This window comes from Prunus persica, chromosome G5 (assembly GCF_000346465.2).
Source record: "Prunus persica cultivar Lovell chromosome G5, Prunus_persica_NCBIv2, whole genome shotgun sequence".
Lineage (NCBI taxonomy): Eukaryota > Viridiplantae > Streptophyta > Magnoliopsida > Rosales > Rosaceae > Prunus > Prunus persica.
Genome location: NC_034013.1, coordinates 17,692,182 through 17,713,358, shown reverse-complemented (window position 1 = coordinate 17,713,358; position 21,177 = coordinate 17,692,182). Strand labels below are relative to the sequence as shown.

General features: G+C 37.6%; 3 protein-coding genes and 1 pseudogene across 3 annotated transcripts; 2 read left to right on the top strand and 2 right to left on the bottom strand.

The window, feature by feature from the left end:
• On the bottom strand, positions 127 to 2,823 carry LOC18776009 (annotated as a pseudogene).
• On the bottom strand, positions 3,140 to 5,832 carry LOC18777417 (tubulin beta chain). The gene is made up of 3 exons (XM_007209072.2): positions 5,139 to 5,832; positions 4,277 to 4,546; positions 3,140 to 4,042 (listed from the first exon to the last, which is right to left on the bottom strand). Exons 1-3 carry the CDS (start codon positions 5,530 to 5,532, stop codon positions 3,360 to 3,362), a joined length of 1,347 nt encoding a protein of 448 aa, XP_007209134.1. The 5' UTR covers positions 5,533 to 5,832; the 3' UTR covers positions 3,140 to 3,359.
• On the top strand, positions 8,315 to 12,382 carry LOC18776362 (WUSCHEL-related homeobox 1). Its single transcript, XM_020563540.1, has 4 exons — positions 8,315 to 9,820; positions 9,961 to 10,296; positions 10,716 to 10,795; positions 11,772 to 12,382. The coding sequence occupies exons 1-4, from the start codon at positions 9,610 to 9,612 to the stop codon at positions 12,354 to 12,356; spliced, it is 1,212 nt and encodes a 403-aa protein (XP_020419129.1). The 5' UTR covers positions 8,315 to 9,609; the 3' UTR covers positions 12,357 to 12,382.
• On the top strand, positions 18,894 to 20,333 carry LOC18775811 (thaumatin-like protein). The gene is made up of 2 exons (XM_007209447.2): positions 18,894 to 19,143; positions 19,296 to 20,333. The coding sequence occupies exons 1-2, from the start codon at positions 19,077 to 19,079 to the stop codon at positions 19,979 to 19,981; spliced, it is 753 nt and encodes a 250-aa protein (XP_007209509.1). The 5' UTR covers positions 18,894 to 19,076; the 3' UTR covers positions 19,982 to 20,333.

The following is a 21,177-nucleotide window of genomic DNA, read 5'->3' as shown; positions in this document are numbered from 1 at the left end:
AAACTCCAATGGGCTATACAAAACTTCCTTACATTGGTCTCATGTGTTATCCTTTTCTTCCTTCTTTTGATCACGGGAAGTCTCAAAACCTTTTGAAGAGAAAAGATAATTATTGGTTCGTGGAGATGGTAATCAAGATGTAAAATCATTGATAATTTTTTCTCTATACATTATTTGTTGGCTAATTTCAAACTTGTAGATATATATATATATATATATATATATATATATATATATGAAGTTGAAACTTGAAACAAAAGAGGAGGGATCATTTTTAAAATTCTGAAACATCCTTTTTGGATCTGACAACAATCGGGGAAGTAGAGAGACCATTTTGTAATTTATGCTCAGTGGGAAGTCGTCGGAGATCGCCTTTCTCATTACCATCTTCAGCCACCCTAAATTCTTGGGGAGGTGAGGACCCAAATATCTGCACCACTAAGCTTCCACCTATAATCATAAAATAAAATAGTGGTCAAATGATACCACCAATTCCAGAGACCAATTTGACTTGAGATCTAAGAAACAAGAAGAGATCACAACAGCAAGAAGGAGAAATTAGTTACCAAGCGCAAGAGCAGCCCCTATCCATCCAAGTGTACCCCACCTTTCACCAAGTAGAAACCATGCGAAACCGGCACCCCACACCGGCTCCATCCCGTAAATTATGGCTGTTTCTGTCGCTGAAACATCACGCATAGCTGCAATCTGCAGCGATGAACAAATTTTTTTAAGGTTGAACATGCCCTATTAAGTTCTGAATACTTGATGATTTATAAGGCACAATATTGTGGGATGAACTAATCAGCAGGACAGGGCATGCATATCAGTGAGCAGTGGATATTAGAAGTATCCAAATAGTGCTTAAATTGAGTGTGACCTGAGGAACTATACCTCAATCCATAAGCATAACCCAGTTGAAAATGCACCAGTATAAAGTGCAGGTATCCATGGAAATGCAACAATCCAGTCCCATAACTCTGTCCATGTCCATATCCATGATGATTGGTTGGAATAGCGGGCACCATCTAACCACCCTCCAATGAAAACCCAGATTGTGGATAAGAGAGCAACAACACAAACCTGAATAAACCACGGAATTGTTCAAGTGCAAAACTTAGAAAGCTATGTGAAGAAGAAAATGAGGCAGGCATGATGACCTGCATACCTCATATCCAAGAATTGCTAAGAAGTTTTCTTTCTTTGTGCTTCTTGAAATATGCTCTGTTCGAAGCATGTGAATACCAAAAAATAGTGCACTCAAGAAGTTCAAAAGATCACCAACCTGAAAAGGAAAGTAGAATTACGATTAGTTGCCAAAGGGCTATATTGTCATATATGTTGTCCCATTTTTCACTACATGAAATCAGCTTTTTCTACAACATTCTCAACGCAAAAGCATCAAGAACATTCTTACGTTTGGAGGTGATCCACTGCATTCCAGCATAGAAACCCCAAGAGCAGACATGAGAACTCCAAACCAAGTACGAGTGGGTATGATTGCTCCCAGCATGCCATCAAGCAAAGGTACCACAATAACCTGTTCAAGTTAGCATGAATTTATTGATCTAACAAAATTTTCACATTTTTTTTCCATGCAGCATTCAAAGAGAATCATGAAAGTTATTGAGTAAAATCATATGAGATGTGTATATATGTATTGAAGAAAGAAGAGTACTTGTTACCCAAAAAAAAGAAAGAAGAGTACTTAGTGGTCTACAAAGTTTGAGCTTACTGTGAACAGAGAAATAAACGATGCACGACCGGCATCAGATGTAAGCAATCCAAGTGCCTCAAGAAGTTACCCTAGACTGATCCAGAACCCCAACTCCATCCCTGCATTGCGGGTCTGGACATCATCTCGTGATTGGAACACAAATGGCAGAAATGGGATGGCTGACATGACAAATCGCACTGCTGAGAAGGCCGCCGGGTCCATAATAGCTTCAACTTCTTTGATAACTGGAATGTCACTTGCTGCAGTTTGAATCAGCATATACCTCAGAAATTTGTGGCTTTAGAATTTCAACATGTTAAATTACAACAACATTTGACAACGTTATCAAACAGGCATTTGATAGATTTTTGTTACATGATATCACTAAGTTGTACTGCATTTGTTGAATCAAACCAATTAGCTACATTAAAAGGAACCCATCACTATATAATGCTTTTTAGCAGGTGAAGTTGCTTTTCATATATTGGAAGTTTGTAACAAGACAAATTGCTCATGGAAAAGATACATACCATAGACAATTGTGATGAAATTGAGCAAGATAATACTCCTCATCTTCTTGGATGCAAAGAAAACCTTTTGCCACAAAGGTCGTCGCTTTCTTGGACCGGATTTCTTAGTCTCGTCCTTGTTGCTTTTCTTGATCTTCTTTTGATCAGATGGTTTGCGATCATCATTATGTACAACTGAGAAAGTCCCATCCTTGGTTCTTTGTATTTCAAGAGATTTTTTGTTTGTTATGTTACCTTTCTGAGATGTTGAAGACCAAGAACAGCCAGAAGAAGAAGAAGAAGTTGTTGATGAAGTTGAGATGGGGTCTAATGAACAAGTGATGAAACGCTGGCGTTTGCTGGATATGGTGGAGGAGAAGAGGAGCAAGGAGGTGTTGCTGTAGAAGCATGAAATTTTGGAAGCAGAGTCAGTTGTTGTCCTGCATATTGTTGATGATGGGCAGGCCATGTATGAGCTAAAGGACTCAAATAAATCTCTTAAATTCAAGCCATGGAAATGGAAGAGGAGAAGGAGCAAGGTCTCTCTCTGTTTTCGTAGATTGAATTAAGGCCATGGAAGCAGAAAGTGGCATTTCAAACGAGTGGAGCTTCAGAGTGGAAAGTTGGATCCGGACAAGGAACGATATTTCTATCCAGGAGAGAATTTCAAACGTGTGGCACGTGGGATTTTGATTTGTGGTGGACGGTGGTCCAAAGTCTTCACTTCATAGATCATGTGAAACTGAAATATCGATATTTCTATCCATTATTATTGTTGTTTTGCTATAATTCTCTGTGTCTGTGATCATTTCCAATTGCAGATGTTTCTCAAGAATACAACCTTTTTTTCTTTAGTTGACCCTCAAGTCAAGAAGAGAAGAAATAACAAAGTTACAGTTTACAAATCCAGAGAAACTCAAGCAAAGAGTCAAAATAAAAAAGCAGTTAAATTTTATTGAAAGCAAGCAGGGCTTCGTATATATATAAGGGAAAATCAAATTCACCAGAGTCGCAGTGCATTGCACATTTAAACCAACTATTGCACTCATAGATAATAATAGTATGCAAAATGAACACCTTTATCACCTAATTATTGCTTGTATCATACGAAACGGCAAATTAGTCCAACACCTTCAGTTTTCAGGAGCAGTCCCAATCGCTTCGTCATCTTCATATTCGACATCTTCTTCAACCGTGGCATCTTGGTATTGTTGGTATTCTGCAACAAGATCATTCATGTTACTCTCCGCCTCCGTAAACTCCATCTCATCCATTCCTTCTCCAGTATACCAGTGCAAGAAGGCCTTCCTCCTGAACATAGCCGTGAACTGTTCACTTACTCTCCTGAACATCTCTTGTATGGAAGTGGAATTCCCAATGAAAGTCGAAGACATGATAAGACCTTTTGGTGGGATGTCACAAACACTGGACTTGACATTATTCGGAATCCACTCAACGAAGTAGGAGGAGTTCTTGTTCTGCACATTCATCATCTGTTCATCGACTTCCTTGGTGCTCATTTTACCTCTGAACATGGCGGATGCTGTAAGGTAACGGCCATGGCGTGGATCAGCAGCACACATCATGTTCTTGGCATCCCACATTTGTTGTGTCAGTTCAGGGACGCTTAGAGCAGAGTACTGCTGTGATCCTCGAGATGTCAGAGGTGCAAATCCCACCATGAAGAAGTGTAGTCGAGGGAATGGGATCAAGTTCACCGCTAGCTTTCGGAGGTCTGAGTTCAGCTGACCAGGGAATCGCAGACAGCAAGTGACACCGCTCATAGTTCCCGAAATCAGATGATTCAAATCCCCAACTGGAACACACAACAAGAAATACATTTAAGTATTTAGGAACTAGCGACCCCAAATTAGGCCATTTCTCTTTCAATTTCATAAGAAAACATTTGATCAAACTTGGCCGCAATCTTTATAATATAAAAAAGAAAAAGAAAAAGAAAGAAAACATTAGAATGATGGTAATTAGGATGCAATTACTTTAAAAGCAATACATTGCAGAATTTGAAATGTGAAAGGTGCAATCAACTTACAGCTTGGGGTGGTGAGCTTGAGTGTCCTGAAGCAGATATCATAGAGAGCTTCATTGTCAAGGACCATACACTCATCCGCATTCTCAACCAGTTGGTGAACAGAAAGGGTGGCATTATAAGGCTCCACAACAGTGTCTGAAACCTTTGGAGATGGAAACACAGAGAAGGTGAGCATCATTCTGTCCGGGAATTCTTCTCTGATCTTTGATATGAGCAGAGTTCCCATTCCAGACCCAGTTCCACCTCCCAGTGAGTGACATACTTGAAATCCTGCATCAACAAGTTTAAAAGGCTAAAATCTCACTTACATCTCAGTGACTTAATTGAAACACTGCAATGAGTTTAGCATCTCAGAAACCAACCAAATCCAATCTAGCTATAATGCTATTTCTATTTCTTCCCTGAAAAAGCAAGATTGTCTTTGAATTTGTAATATGTCATGCCTGGACAAAAATTTAAAATCCATCCCTGAAAAATGAGATGTTTCTCTTTCATCTGAATAAGAAAATTAAATACAGAGTCCTTTTTACCATAACTGGTTTATGGTCAATCTTAACAACGCCACCTAGCTCGTCAACTTGCTGAGGAAGATTACATAAATCTTATTGGTGATGTGATTGTGAAGCACTATTCTTATTACCATACAATTAATCAGAAACCAAACTGGTTTCATTTACAGAAACTTCCCTGTATATGAAGCATGAAAATAAATCAGAAACCAAACTGGTTTCATTTATAAAATGTGAGAATCAAATTCATTCCTTTCCCCCACTGGAATTCTGACCAAGTAAATAAATCAGATTAAATCATACAATTTTTATGATTTGAAATAAATTTTTAAAAACTTGAATTCAAACTATACCTTGCAAGCAGTCACAGTTCTCTGCTTCTTTCCTAACAACATCAAGCACCGAATCAATGAGCTCAGCGCCTTCGGTGTAATGGCCTTTGGCCCAATTGTTGCCGGCCCCTGACTGCCCGAAGACAAAGTTATCGGGCCGGAAAATCTGGCCATAGGGTCCGGCCCGGATGCTGTCCATGGTGCCAGGCTCAAGGTCCATGAGCACCGCCCGGGGCACGTAACGGCCGCCGCTGGCTTCGTTGTAATAAACATTGACCCTCTCTAACTGAATATCGGTGTTCCCGGTGTACTGGCCGGTGGGGTCTATGCCGTGCTCGTCACACACAACTTCCCAGAACTTGGATCCTATTTGGTTCCCACATTGCCCTCCCTGGATGTGCAGAATCTCTCTCATTTTGGCTAAAGGAACAGGGCAAAATGGGGAAGATGCGGATTTATAATATAACTACCTGCGACTCTTTCAAAGGAAAGGGAAACGTTATTTTTGGAGGGAAGGGGTAGTGGTAGTTATTTATACCGAGGGAAGGGGGATGATCCAACGGTTGTGATTGGGTAGGTGATGGAGAGTGGGGGGTTGGTTTGTTAACTTTGGAACGTGAATGGTTGCCATTTGGGGTTGTTTCATTCAGTATCGCCGGCTTAACAGGGCCATGATCATTTTTAATATCATTTTCTTAATTTCACAAGGCAAATATATTTTATCTTATAAATAAGATATGCTTTTCGCTCATTCATCACCTACCTACTAGGCTCAACCCAAAATGGCGTTTCCTCTGTTCTTTTCATTTTCATATGTTTGACTTTCACTTTGACTTTGATTTTCACACCAACACCATCTTTTGAAGTTTTGAGTTTATGTAATGGGCTTCATTTGTTGGTAGCCGAATTGGCCTTCCTACTACTTATTGGGCCAAGAATTCTATAACCAGCGCTTTATAAAATTGATTAGTCGTGGAATTAAATTAATTAGTCTGATCTAACAGTTAAGAGATAAAACTTCTGTTAGACCTCGGCTTGTTTCTGTTTAGTTTCTTCTTGGTTTAGGGCTTTTGCCCTCCTCTGTACCAAAAAAAAAAAAAAAAGAGATAAAACTTTATCTAAGAGCCATATATAAGGCGATTGCTATAGAATGACTCCTTATTGAGCCATCTTTGCAAGAAAAGTCCATTAGACAGTTGTTGGGCTTCCCTTCATCTCTTTTTTCTCGAGAATTGCTTGACAATGACAATTCTATCATTGTTGGTCTTATTCATGGTTGCTTGATTAGTGTGGAACATATATAAAGCATTATTATTATTTTTTACTGTAAGCGTTAGTCTAAATTATAAGAGAAGATGTTTCTAATACACATACAAAACTAAGATGTCATGGAAGTTCAAACTTGAGCCTATTTAGAGAGGGATACCTAACCAGGCTCTAGCTTACGAATTTGAGCTCGTAAAAGCAATTAATTAAATCCTCGGAGGCCCAGAACCTGGCTTTCTGTAACACTAATTATATTATATTTGCCCTACCAAAATGTCAACACGTTCGACAAGAATACTTATTAAACATTCGTAGCTGCTGCTGCTGCTGCTGCCGCTGGGCGATTTACATACTGTTAACCCGATAATAGTGCAAACTAAACTAACAGCAGCAGATGCCTTGACCAATCATTCCTTTTTATGTTTATTTTCTAGTGTGAAAGGGGCAAAAGCCCCAACGGAGACTTTCTTTTTCTCTTTTCCTGTGAGTAGAGATGACAACACATTCCTTAGACCCTTTACAGTTATTGGAGTTATCTTCCTAAATCCTAGACCAGCATCGTATTGTTGAATTTCAGAAAGAAAGAAAAAAAGAGAGAGTGAGAGAGGTTTGATTTGACTCGCGTCGTCCTATATATTTACATTTTGATATAAAATACTGGTATTTTGCATGTGAATGCATACATTTCATTTTCATTCAGTGTTTTTATATGTGTGTATATATATATATATATCCATATGCATACAGTACATATAGTAGCTAGAGATTGCAGAGAAGTAGGGCCTGTAACCAACAAAAAGATAAAAATGAATAATGAAACAATTATATGAATATGATATATGGGTTTGAAATCCGAGAGAGAGAGAGAGAGAGAGAGAGAGAGGGTGCAGTGCAGTAGTAAGTGCACTCGAGAATTGAGTCATTCCATCATAATGAGAGAGGAAGGGCTTATGTGTATGTATATGTGTATGTATATATCTTGAAGATAAATATATATAGAGCAACTGGGGTGAAACTCAAAGCTGCGTATTTCTTTTTTCCCCCAACAGCAGCAGCAGCAACTTAATTGCCCAGCATGCAGGACATGGACTCAGATATGGACCCGGAAACTATTCAATTCAATTGAATTCATTAATAAATAGTAGGTGGCAGGAGGCAGGAAGAAGGAAGGAAGATTCCAAATAAGCTAGCTTAGCTCTGTACACAGTAAATTTGGCAGCACGTAAAGTAAAGGTATCGGTGCATTCTCATTTTAACATATGCATATCCGACAGCCCAAAAAGACAAATCACATGCACATAGAATTGATATGTGTACGCAGGAGCATCACATATAGAACAAAATAAATTTTATATATAGAATATGATTGGACAGTGGAGAGTATAATGGGATTGGATATCAGATCTGTTGGGCAAGTGAAAGCTAGCTAGATATCTAGGTTTAAAAAAGAAAAGGGAATGCCATGCAAGATAAAAGAGGATCCGTACCTAGCTACATTATTAAATCTGGCAGCTGAGACAGATATAGGCACGAGCAATATGTTTATTGTCTTGACAGATATAGGCGCGAGCAATATGTTTATTGTCTTTGTGGTAACTTGTACGTGATAAGTAAACGGGATCATTTTGTGTATAGGATTGGATTGGATATAATTAATTCTTATAATTAAAGCATATTTAAAGAAGAAATGAAAACAATTTAACCAAGTTGAAGGTACGAATTACTCGTAAAGTATGATACTAATTAACACCTTATAACTTATTCCTCATAATAATCCTCCAGCGTGGGAAATTATTCACTTATACCTTCATTTTCTTCTTTAACATGCCTTAAATTTAAATTTGTAACTTATTCAATCCAATCTTAGGCACCAAATGGCCTTACGTGTTTAAGCGTGTGTGTGGCAATGTAGCAATGTGGGAAGGGAAGCATGGATGGATGGAGCTTGAGCTTATAGTATAGTATAGTAGTATATATGTCGACAAGAAAAAAGGGTGAGATTAATTAAGGAGGGAAGCAGGGCAGAGCAGAGAGGGAGAGGGAGGGAGGCAGGCAGGCAGTTCGGATTGAGAATAAGTGTGAAAGGCACGAGACGTGAAGAGAACAATAAATGAGCAAGAGAGAGAGAGAGAGACAGGGGAAAAGGGTGGGAAGGGAAAAGAGGAGGGTGATGAGGCTTATGATAACCCTCATGATCGTCACGTCGTTTTTCATTTGCTTCTCCCGATGTCCTCCCAGAATTCCACGCTTCCTCTCTCTCTCTCTCTCTCTCTCTCTCTCTCTCTCATCTTCCTTTCCTTCCACACAGCTCTGCTCCCTCTCTCTCTCTCTGTGCTTTTGTTTTCTTTTTTCCTTTGTCCGTTCCTTCTCTCTCTCACACAGTTTTTCTTTCTAAATTAAATAATATATTGTATAGGGCGCCTAGTCAACCTCACGTCTTGGCTCACTTTGTTGTTCCGTATTAAACCAACACTATAATTTCAGACCAGAAAAAAACACACACAACACACTATTCTCTCTCTCTCTCTCTCTCTCTCTCTCTCTCTCTCTCTCTCTCTCTCCCTCTCTCTCTCTTTGAATTCCATATAGTAAATGTGATAGCTAGCTAGTGATCAATCCCCATCTCTGAATGTCTGAAACTCAAATATTACATCACTGATTCAGCTCAACTAACCCATTTTCAACAATACCTTCTCTATTTCTCTCTCCCTTTCTCTTTAATCGCATCAATATATGCCAAATATAAACAATGCCTACAATGCCTATATGAGGCAGCTAGGCAACACCCTATTTTAAATCCCCATCATCCATCCATCTCCCAATTCTCCATCACTCCCAACAGCAACAGTAGTAGTAGTAGTACACCCACTCCAATTCCCACAATACCTTGCTGCATGCTAGTTTTCCCATTTTTGTAACTCCACCACCATTCTTCATACCACATCACACCATTACCTCAAATGGGAAGTGATTTCAAACTACCTAGGCTACCATCCCTTTTTTATAATTAGTTACTAACACCTCCCCTTGTTCTTGTTATCTTGTTATCTTGTTATCTTGTTCTTGTTCCCTTAACATATACACTTACTTATATGTATGTATTCACCTTTTAAGGCCATTATATACCTTGGGATTCTGAGAAAGGTGGGTGACACAGAAAGAGAGAAGTAAGTAGAGCCTTGCTCTTGGCTACTTGTTTATATTTTCACTGTGTTCAACAATCAAAATGTGGATGATGGGTTATAACGAGAGTGGCCATGCTGATTTCAACATGCCTGATTCTTTCAACGGTCGGAAGCTTCGGCCTCTCATTCCACGGCCACTCGTGCCATCTGCTAACAACGCCACTTCTTCAGTCATTGCTGCAACTCCTCCTTGTTTAAACCGAATTCATGGCGTCTCTCATGATTTCTTCACTCAGTATCACCATCTCGCCGGTATACATATATATATATATATATATATGCACTAGTTAGCTAGCTACCTAATCTTCCCTTTGATCTATTTTTGCCTTTCGAATTTTTTTTTTTGTCGTACGTGTTTGTTTGAGTAGTGTTAATTAATATATTTGTTGCAGCTATGGCTGAACAAAACAAGAGATCAGAGTTCATCAACACACCGCAAGTGGTGGTGAGCTCAAGATGGAACCCAACTCCGGAGCAGTTGAGGGCTCTGGAAGAATTGTACAGACGAGGGACTCGAACCCCGTCGGCTGAGCAAATTCAGCACATCACAGCGCAGCTTCGAAAATATGGAAAGATAGAGGGGAAGAATGTGTTCTATTGGTTCCAAAATCATAAGGCCAGAGAAAGACAGAAACGTCGCCGTCAGATGGAATCATCCGTGCCCTCTGCCCAACCAGATCACGAAATATCATTGTCATCCACAGATAATCAAAAGAAAGAATCATTAGGTACTGATCATGAAACCCAGCGTTCTCACATTATACAATGATATTAGTAATTCACTAGCTAGAATTTTTTGTTTTATTTATGTATGTATGTTTTAGAAGGAAAGTAGTTAGTTAGAGATGTTTGTTTGTTTGCTTCAACTTTGATATGTGTGGCCATTTCCATTAATCCTTTTTTTTTTCTTTTTTTTTTTCTGTTGCTTAATAATTAGCAAGCTAGGATATGTTTTTATTGATACACACACACATATATTTATATATATACATACACATTATGTATTGGTACGTAGGTTTGAATAATATAAAATCCGTTATATAATATTCGAATTGTTTGTTGTTTGGGAATTGAGTTGAGAGATATGGATCGATGCATGTTGTAAAGTCGCATTCTTTTTGTTTTTCTTTATGTCCACACACTACAGGGGCAAGTAGGACAGGGTTTGAAGTTGAACAGACCAAGAACTGGGCACCCTCTACAAACTGCAGTGCTACTCTTGCAGAGGTCTATTATTATTTAAATTCCTCTCTCTCTCTCTCTCTCTCTCTCTCTCTCTCTCTCTCTCTCTCTCTCTCTCTCTCTGTGTCTTCATTTGCATTTATTTGTCTATCTTTCTTCGTATATTGAAATTTGGTATTGGTACCCTTCGTCCTCCTTTTATCAACCACTTGGAATTCCTCAAATCAAAATTCTCTAACAAAAGTAGTCTTATGATTAGTAAATAAATAGCAATTAGGCAGCTCAGATAATTTGCATATGATTATGTCATCATCATATTGACTGTTGACTTTAAATTAAAGATTGATGAGGGAAAAGCAATACTCTGCACATAAGTTGTAAAAAGAAAGATAGATATAGAATAGATATAGAGAGGAGATGCTTGTATTGTATTGTATTGTATATTGTAATCTGTAGTTTGTATGGAAGGAAAGGAAGCAAAGGGCTATGGGTAAGCAAAGGTAGCTACTAACAAAAGCTTTGTTTGTTGGGAAATGAAAAGGGTCTAAAAGCTGCCATTCCTTCCTTTCTGTCGGGGCTGCTGTTATGAAACTTAGCTGGGGTTTTGGGTCTTGTGCTTATACATTCAAGTCATTTGCCCACAGACCATACTTGTGATTGGAGCACCCATGCACTGCTCTGGTCTGATATATGTTCTATAGAAATGAGCACCCTGGCTTGGGATTGGTACCAAAAAGACAATGCTAACCCTATACATTTTGGCTTGGATTTCACATGATGGATGAACCATATCATCATATGTGCCCTTGGCCTTGGATTAATTTGAATATCAGTTGATAGAATCATGGGTTTATTGTGTCCTTGTTGAATACTTTAAAGAAAAGAAAAAAAGAATTGGCTTCGATATATATATCAGATCATGAGTTTCCATGCATGCTATGCTTAGGCCTTTAATGTATATAATAATAAATAAATAAAATGAATGTACATGTATATTGAAATGGCTTTGATGATGGGTCAGGAATCTGTTTCAATACAAAGGGCAGCAAAAGCAGCAGTGGCAGCAGCAGAGTGCAGGACGGATGGATGGATCCAATTCGATGAAGAAGAATTGCAGCAAAGAAGGAACTTTGTAGAAAGGAATGCCACGTGGCAGATGATGCAGTTGTCTTGTCCTCCTCCTCCTTCTCCTCTTCCTCCTCAGTACCCTCATCCTCCCACCCACCTCATAATAAACACCCCTGCTTGTTCTACTGCTAACTCAAATAGTACTAATAATTTAACAAGCAGCAGGGCAAGCAGGGCAGCAACAGTTAGAACAATGGACCAAAGGCTCATTAAGGGTCATGATCTCAGCATCCTTCTAACACCCTACTCATCAATATCAGAAGAATCTGGTTTTATTAACTTTAACTACCCAAACCACAACACCAGCGTTGAACAGGATCATGGCTGTGGGGAATCTCAAACCCTTCAACTCTTTCCACTTCGAAGTGGCCATGCCAATGCCAATGCCAACCTCGAAAAGGATCATGCAGAGCTATCGGCTAACTTCAGTAGAGCTCAGCCTTACCCTTTTTTTGAGTTTCTTCCCTTAAAGAACTAATTAGTTTTCTAACCATGCACTTAATTATCTGCTATATATATATATATATATATATATATATATATGATATGTAAGATGATGGCATGGGAGATTTTATTATTATTTTATTGGAAAAGGGGAAGAGTTTTTATTTATTTATTTATTGTTGTTGTTGTTGTTGTTGTTGTTGATGTTACATATTTCATTTTCATGGTAGTTGTGTTGTGTAATGGTAATGGCAATGGCAATGGAAAATGGTATCGAAGGAAGAAGGTTGCCTTAAAATGCATCTGGACCATGTTGGTCGAATCAATGCAAAACTAACATTAAAGCATATTGCAGAGGTTTAATATCCATCCACACAAACGGACCTTGTTTAAGTAACTGTGGATATATGTGTCATGTGATTTTGCATGCATGCATGCATGTGTAGATATATTCATGACTCATCATGAGACAGAAACATAAAGAGTTCAGAGTTGGGTTGGGGTCCTCGAATGATGGGATTCGAAATATAAGTGGATGCATATGAAATTATGCATGGGAGGGAGAGACCAGAGGGTTTGATGTTGATATCAGAGAGAGAGAGAGAGAGAGAGAGAGAGAGAGATGGGAATTGTATTTGTATTGATTAGTTAATTAGATGTGAAACCTGGAATGATGTTGAAGTGACCAAGAATATAGGTTCGAGAGTTGTTTTGTTGTTTTGTTACAAATTTAGCAAATGATATGGTAATGATGTGATGCACACATTCCATACATTTAATAGTTGCCTACTACTTCTACTTTGAAAACGAATCCAGGACCATCCTCTGACCCAAGAAGAAACAAAACTCTTAAACAATTGAAATTGTACTACACTACTGCACTGCATTTCAAACAAAAAATTTCCGAACTCACTCTGATGAGGAAGAAACAGAAACAGAAAAAAAAAAAAAAAAAAAAAAAGTAAAACAACACGTCACAGATGAAATGAAACCCTAGTCTTGATAATAACAGAATCTAAAATAATGTGCCCCAAGCCAAGGTTTTGAAGCAAAATGGGATCCGGCCCCCACTAAGATCAAAGCAACTGCAATTAATAAGAATCCTCTTTCTTTAATAATATTGTCTCCTAATTGAATCCAAAATTACGGTGTAATAGTAACTGGTAAAGTTGTAAAACCAAAGTCGCTGTTTAGATCCACAGACTTTCCTTGCTCTTGTACCTCTTCATGTCTTAATTTCTGAAAGCAAAGTTGTTTGATCAAACGTGGATTTGTGATATCCATCCACTCCATAAGTACTTTTTTGTATTCATTTTAAGTTCTTTGATCAATCATCATCATGGATCATATGGATGGACTGATGGACGGATGGATGGATGGATGGGAGGTTCAAAGTTTAATTTAACGATTTCAATTGTTTCCATTGAGCTAGATATGGATTCATTTTTAGATTATCTTTAAAACGAGAGATTTCTTCATGTAGAATTATGGTCAAGGGACATACTGTGTGTGCGGTCATCAATGGCGGACCTAAAAACTTTTATAGAGATGGGCTAAATTATCTTCGGAAGATTTATTACAGCGGTTGTTCGAACAATGGTGCTTCTTAGCACCATCAACGCATAGACAAACAGATATATAAAACTGTAAAAACTGGACCACAATCTCCCCAATCCAAAGACCTGTCAACTTAATTAATTACGGCTTTCAAAAATTTATCAGCATCAACAGCAGCTGCTTCAGATTACTTTATATTCACGTGTGAGAGAAAAATAAACAACAAAGGAAAAAACAGTATTTGGCTAAAAAGTTTTCTTTCTCTGGATTTAATTACAGCTAGAGCTAGCTAGCGTACCTTAAGATTTCACAACCATCATTGAAGCTTACCTAACATGTGCATGCTAGATCATATTTGACTGATGTTGAAACTTTATCAGGTGTATAAAGGTGAGGTGATGAGAAAGGAAAAAATAAATATTTATTGAAGGATTTTCAGCATCTGAATTCTGATAAAAATATTTTATATATACAATAAGAGAGACAAGTAGAAAGGGTGAGGATTGTATTGTCTGTGCCTGCAGGGATATGTAAATAATATACGGTACGTTTTGTTGGTATCTCATGACAAGCAAGCATAGTGATAGAGAGTTGCAGAGAGAGAGACAGAGAAGAAAGAGGGATGAGGGGACAAACCGACTTATTATAGCTTTAGAAATTACAACAGGCGCAGCGCAGTTGTACTGGATATATATCATCAATATGCTGCTTGACAAGCATGCAGATTTGCAGTTGGGCCTCATTCATTATTATCATTCAAAATTAATAACAATAACAATAATAATAATAATAATAATATTTGGAAGATGAGATAGATAATATATATCACCTTCATTTGACCATGGGTTCCTCCTCGGCAATAAGCGCGTCGTCCTTTCTGTTTTTCTTTCTTCCTTTAGAGCACCCTTTTCACTGTTTGACACCCTGTGTAACTGTGTTGGTACTTTCTACAGTCTCTGTGGTTTACAGACCCATGAGATTTTCCACACATACAATGATACAACTCAACATATATACATGTGTCTGTCTTTCATGCATGCAAATTGCAAAATGTAACCTCTGCTTCCTTTTTAATCTCATACCTTGAAATTAGGAGTTTTGACAGTTGAGTGAGTCAAATGCAACATAAGCTCAAGTCACAGAGAATTTATAGTCACATCAATAATATTGATAGTCAATACAGACCAAGGCATAGGGCATGCAGATATTAAAAAAGCAAAATGAGAAGAATAACTGAGCATATGGTATACTTAAGTTGTCTGTCATGAATTGATAAACAAAAACAACAAGGAGCATATGCATACGCTTTGCTTATTACATATATGCCTAATGGATCTGAGGTCAAATTTACCATGCGTGTATAGAATGCAACGAATGAAACCGTGTCTATAAAACTATGACTCTGTCAGAACAGTACAAATTTTACAGACACCAAACTGTGTTTTAACTCTCCTTTCGGACCTTCCCTTGAAGATTCTCCACCACCATTCCATGGCCATCAAATGGGAAACCAAATTCAAATGCATTATGCATTGCAAGCTAGCTATATATACGTACTGAAAGCTTTGCTTGCCTATTTCATCTACTAAATGGTCCCCTTCCCTTGTATATTCTGACAATATATAATATATGTTTGCGTGTGCGTGCGCGCGTGTGTGTCGCTCCATTCAAATTCAGTCGCCAGATTTGGACCAAATATATGTGTGTGACCCCTCTCCCATCAAAGAAAAAGCATCTTGTTATTTACCATGTAACCTAGCTTGAAGAAAAAAAATAAAAAAAGAAATTAAGATATATAGTGTGGGTAGTAAGAAGATGCATGAGCAAGGGAGCAGAGAATTGACTGAGGCTGGTATAAGAAAACAGCACAGGCTGCTGCTGCGGATTTTGACAATACCTAGAGAGTGCTTTTTGTTTTTGGTCTGAAAGCAAAAACCACAATTTACCTCAAATAATGGTTAAATTTTTTCTTTTTTTGTGATCTCTCTTCCACTCTTTCTTTTGTTAACTTATTATGAGGTCATCATCTCTCTCTCTCACTCTCGCCCTGTCTGTCTCCCTCCCTCTACAGACTAGTCGTCTCTCCCCTCTCTGACACAATATTTGAATATCTTCATAAACGTTTCGACCCGCTTTTCCTTTTCTTTATTAATATTTCATTTTCCAAGGCTAGTATAAGCAGCAAGTTGAAAATCAAGGAGCAGCACCATCTCCAAAAATAAAATAAATATATCTCATTTTGCAAATGTGAACCTATCACCTATGTAGAAAAACATCAATTAATTTACATCTCTTGGTTAATTTTGTTGCCAACTTGTTGCTGGTGAGGCTAGCATTTGGGCTTCAACATTAATACGTCGTTGACTGATTTCTGTGATTGACCCTAAGTCCGCTTCTCGACTTTTGTTCATCCGGTCCAGGCCCAAGCCCAAGCCCATATAAAAACCAAATAAGCTTTGAAGTTGAGATTGTTCATGGTGAAATGAGCCCACCAAAAATCCACTTATATATAAGTCCACAAATTTGGGCCTTTTTTGGCCCAGGCCACATGATTGAATCTTTTACTTGTACTGAAACTGGACTAACCCCCCAACAAAAAGAAAAGAAAAAGAACCCGACGAAAAAACGAGAATAGTTAAATTCGCAACCCAGTAGAAATTTGTCTTAATTTGCAGATCAGTGGTTTTATATTCGAATATCATGATACTTTAGTTCGAATCCCAATGTCACTTTAGTTATGTGTGTGTGAGAAATTCTCATTCTCCTTGTTATTTAGACTATCGCTTGTATTAAAAAAATCAATAAAAGTAATTACATGATGATGGGCCTTAGTAAGATGTTTCTGTCTGATAGCAAAGATCTACGGCTCTTAAAAAATGAATCAATCGAGTACAAAAGAATAGATATAGTATAATATGTGGGCAGTCCATGAAACGACAGGTATTCTGAATAGAATCTCTTGGGCCTATTCCAATTGAGGACTGAGGTGAATATTAAAATCATCGTTGTGCAGGTACTGGGGAACTGCACTAGCCCAATAGATTTACATTCAAGCCGTTGATTTTTTAAATGCGTTTTGAGGTAAGATCTGATGGAGGATCAGAGTCAGACCATTTGTATATTTGCAGGTAGACTTTTGAGTGAAAGTTGGATGGAAGAGATACACTACTACATGAATTTACTGATCAACATCAACTCAGGCGCCATTAACAAGAACATACGCTCAATACATTATTTGGTTTTTAAAAGCAGAAAATATCTCTTAGTTTTATTCACAGTTTTTAAAGGCTAACATGTGAATATGTGAAGCAGTATTTGTACTCGTAGGGCTCGTTTGGTACACAGGACTGTCTTGGCATGGACTATGTTTAGGGACTGGTTTGGCTTGGCTTGGCTTGTTCTAAGTTGGATAACACTTATCCTGCGTTTGGTGTATGCTTGGACTAGGACTAGAATTTTTTTTTATTTTTTCAAAAATATCTATATATATATGTATATATGTATTTTATAATATATATGTATATATACATACATATAAGTATATTATAATAATATTATATATTTTAAATAATATAAACGTACATACATATATATATAAGTGTATATAGGTGTATATATGTATATTATAATATACATGGGTATAATACATATACATATATTTATATATATGTATGTATAATATAATATATAATATATATGGGTATGTTATAATAATAATAGTAATATACATGTATATATGTATATTATATATGTATTTATATATACATATACATTATATATATTATAAAATACATATGTATATATATTATATATTATAATATACATATATATATATACGTATATACATGTATATAATATATGTGTATATAGGTGTATCTATATATTATAATATATACATGGGTATAATACATATACATATATATGTATATTATAATAGATAATATATATGGGTATGTTATAATAATAATATACATGTATATATGTATATTATAATATATATATATACATATAGTATAAATATATAATGTATATGTGTATATACGTGTGTATATGTAAATTATAATACATACATGGGTATAATATATATACACATATATGTATATATACTTATATATATTACATATATACATGTATGCTATTATTATAATATTAATATGTATGTGTATATGAGTATATTATAATAATAATATACGTGTATATATCTATATATATTTATATATTATATATGTATATATGTGTTTATATATATATATGTATATACGTGTATATATGTATATTAATATATAATATAATATATATTACATATATACATGTATACATGTATGTATTATTATAATATTAATATGTATGTGTATATGAGTATATTATAATAATAATATATGTGTATATATCTATATATATATTATATATGTATATATGTGTTTATATATATATACATGTATATGTGTATATACATGTATATATGTACATTATAGTATATGTGTATGTAATAATAATAATAATAATAATAATAATAATAATATATGTTATTAGTATTACAATATAATATATGCATCTTATATATTGGTGAACGGACTAGCTAATCCTCCCTTTCTACATGGGTTTAGTAGTCCCTTCCTAATGAGGTATTTTTGGTGGGCCCGGTATTAGCAATCTCATCTAAGACTAGAATTAAATGAAACAAACATGGTACTAAATTTAGTCCAATCCAGTTCAAGCCAAGCCTGTGTACCAAACGACCCCATATAACTTTAAGGCTTCTTTTTTATTTATGGGATGCAGTTGCAGACAAACTTTCCCCCACTTACCCTCTGACAACATTCTTGAAATGTGAGCACTTTGTCAGCCCTCACTCACTCACTCACTCACTCCTTGAGGTATTTTCACCACTCAAAGGTCAAGGAGGAGAAAGGGTCTTGTGATTTCATTGCATACATATACCCCACATTATTTCATTCCAACTACCTCTTTAATTTCTTCCACATTTCAAAAAAATTACCCACTCTACTCACTCACAAGCACAACAACACAAGTAAAGTCCTTAGAAATAACTCAACCCTACCATTCTCGCCTTTACTTTACTTACCCCCTTCTCACCTTTTTCCTCTATAAAACCCCACCTCTGTGCATAGGGCTTTGGAGAAGAAGAGCAACCCAGTTTTCTTCTTATCTCTCCCTCTTTTCTCTAACTACAGCCATGGCTGCTTTACTGAGGTGTAACCTCACTCTCATGCTCTCCACCCTCCTCTTTCTCCACGTCCTAGGTACACACTTATATACTCTCTCTCTAAGCAAAATGTGGCTTTTTCTTTATAATTATGTCTTTTAAACTAATAGCAAATGCAATGTGACTGGAACTGGATATTACCTTGGATCTCCTTCTCTTGGCTAATTAATTAACTTAATCTATTTGCAGTTGAAGTCTCGTCAGCCACCACAATAACAATGCACAACAAGTGCAGCCACCCAGTGTGGCCAGGCATTCAGCCCAGCGCAGGCCAGCCCATCCTAGCCAGAGGAGGCTTCACCCTCCCCCCCAACAAGGCCTACACTCTCCGCCTCCCGCCTCTCTGGTCCGGTCGCCTCTGGGGTCGCCATGGCTGTGCCTTCGACTCCTCAGGCCGCGGCCGCTGCGCCACCGGTGACTGCGGCGGCAACCTCTTCTGTAGCGGCCTCGGCGGGACCCCACCAGCCACGCTTGCCGAGATCACCCTTGGCAACGAGCAAGACTTCTACGACGTGAGCCTCGTCGACGGGTACAACCTGGCCATCTCCATTCAGCCGTTCAAAGGCTCCGGCAAGTGCAGCTACGCCGGGTGCATCAGCGACCTGAACATGATGTGCCCTGTGGGACTTCAAGTGCGGTCTCATGACAACCGGAGAGTGGTGGCTTGCAAAAGCGCTTGCTCTGCCTTCAACTCGCCCAGGTATTGCTGCACTGGCAGCTTTGGGAGCCCTCAGTCTTGCAAGCCCACGGCTTATTCCAAGATCTTCAAAGCTGCATGTCCAAAAGCTTATTCTTATGCTTATGATGATCCCACCAGCATTGCCACTTGCACTCGCGGCAACTACGTGGTCACCTTCTGCCCTCACCACCGTTGATCTTGATCTCATCTTTCTAATCTGAATTAGCTACTTAATTAATACTGAGTTAATGATCTGTTAACTTCAGATTTGAGTGGGTTTTATTAGCGTGTATAATGTATTGTATTTGTGGTGGTGTTGTAGCCCTGTTGCTTGCCAGCAATGCTAGCTACTTTGCTGTGATTAGACGAGAAAATGATGGGTATTTTGGTAAAGCCAGTTTTCTCTGTTATCTATGAGCTGAAAAGCGTACCCATGAGCTGAAAAGCGTGCCAGTTTTGGTATCCAATTGTCTGCGGACTGGTGCTGCTATCGTTTCTCTTTTTATGGTCCTTCCTTGCCCTTGGCTTTATATATATCTTCTGTTTTAAATAAATATCGCACCACCACCGGCTACACTAGAATAATTCTCCCCCCGGTGGTGACTACCGAACCACTCTCACCTTCCTTCCTACAATGATGCAATGAAAGAGTGAACAACTTTTACTTAGACTAATTAACCAAAAAACTAACCTAATTTTAGAGTTGCAGCAGTTTTGTGTGACTCGGTTGCGTATTAAGATTTGGTAAGGTTTTCCGTTTTCACGTATAACATATATAATTTGTGAGGAGTGAGGAGTGAGGAGTGAGGAGTGAGGAGTGAGGACAGGAGATTAATAAGAATGTGATATTCACGTGAGAAGAGAACCTCTGCACTGCACATAAGTTCATAACAATGGACAATGGACGATGGAGGGAAACAGCTGGGTGTTTGGCCCTCGTGGCAGGGCAGCAGAATTATTGGACCCTTCGATATTTGCGGAAATCTTTGACTCTCTTTCGGCCTCATGTTCCCCCATTCATTCATTCATGCATAATTATATCAATTATAATTATATTATATGGGTACTTACTTTGGTAAAAACATGTAGAGTTGGGAGGCATGTGGAGCTCTGTTCAATTTTCTTTATGCATTATTTACAGAGTGAGTGTTGCAACAACAAAATTATTGATCTTATATGGAATACAACATTATGTGTATGTTGTGAAAAGTTCCAAGAACAATAATTATAAAATTCTGACATGAGCCGTCCTATGACATTTCACTTTGGATTCAGTCACCCGTACAATTATTAACCAAATGAAATATCAATTCTTCCCATGCTACACTGCCCCAAACAAACAAGGGCAAACCCAAGCCTGTGTAACTTTCCTATTCCCGTCTCATTGCCTTA

What these genes read in the sequence shown, in the direction of transcription:
- LOC18777417 (XM_007209072.2), bottom strand. Translation starts at nt 5,532, where the DNA reads ATGAGAGAGATTCTGCACATCCAGGGAGGGCAATGTGGGAACCAAATA. An exon ending in GAACTGTGACTGCTTGCAAG is followed by an intron (nt 4,547 to 5,138) that starts GTATAGTTTGAA and finishes TTGTTGATGCAG; the next exon opens with GATTTCAAGTATGTCACTCA. An exon ending in CAAGCTCACCACCCCAAGCT is followed by an intron (nt 4,043 to 4,276) that starts GTAAGTTGATTG and finishes TGTGTGTTCCAG; the next exon opens with TTGGGGATTTGAATCATCTG.
- LOC18776362 (XM_020563540.1), top strand. Translation starts at nt 9,610, where the DNA reads ATGTGGATGATGGGTTATAACGAGAGTGGCCATGCTGATTTCAACATG. An exon ending in TCAGTATCACCATCTCGCCG is followed by an intron (nt 9,821 to 9,960) that starts GTATACATATAT and finishes TATTTGTTGCAG; the next exon opens with CTATGGCTGAACAAAACAAG. An exon ending in GCAGTGCTACTCTTGCAGAG is followed by an intron (nt 10,796 to 11,771) that starts GTCTATTATTAT and finishes ATGATGGGTCAG; the next exon opens with GAATCTGTTTCAATACAAAG.
- LOC18775811 (XM_007209447.2), top strand. Translation starts at nt 19,077, where the DNA reads ATGGCTGCTTTACTGAGGTGTAACCTCACTCTCATGCTCTCCACCCTC. An exon ending in CCTCTTTCTCCACGTCCTAG is followed by an intron (nt 19,144 to 19,295) that starts GTACACACTTAT and finishes ATCTATTTGCAG; the next exon opens with TTGAAGTCTCGTCAGCCACC.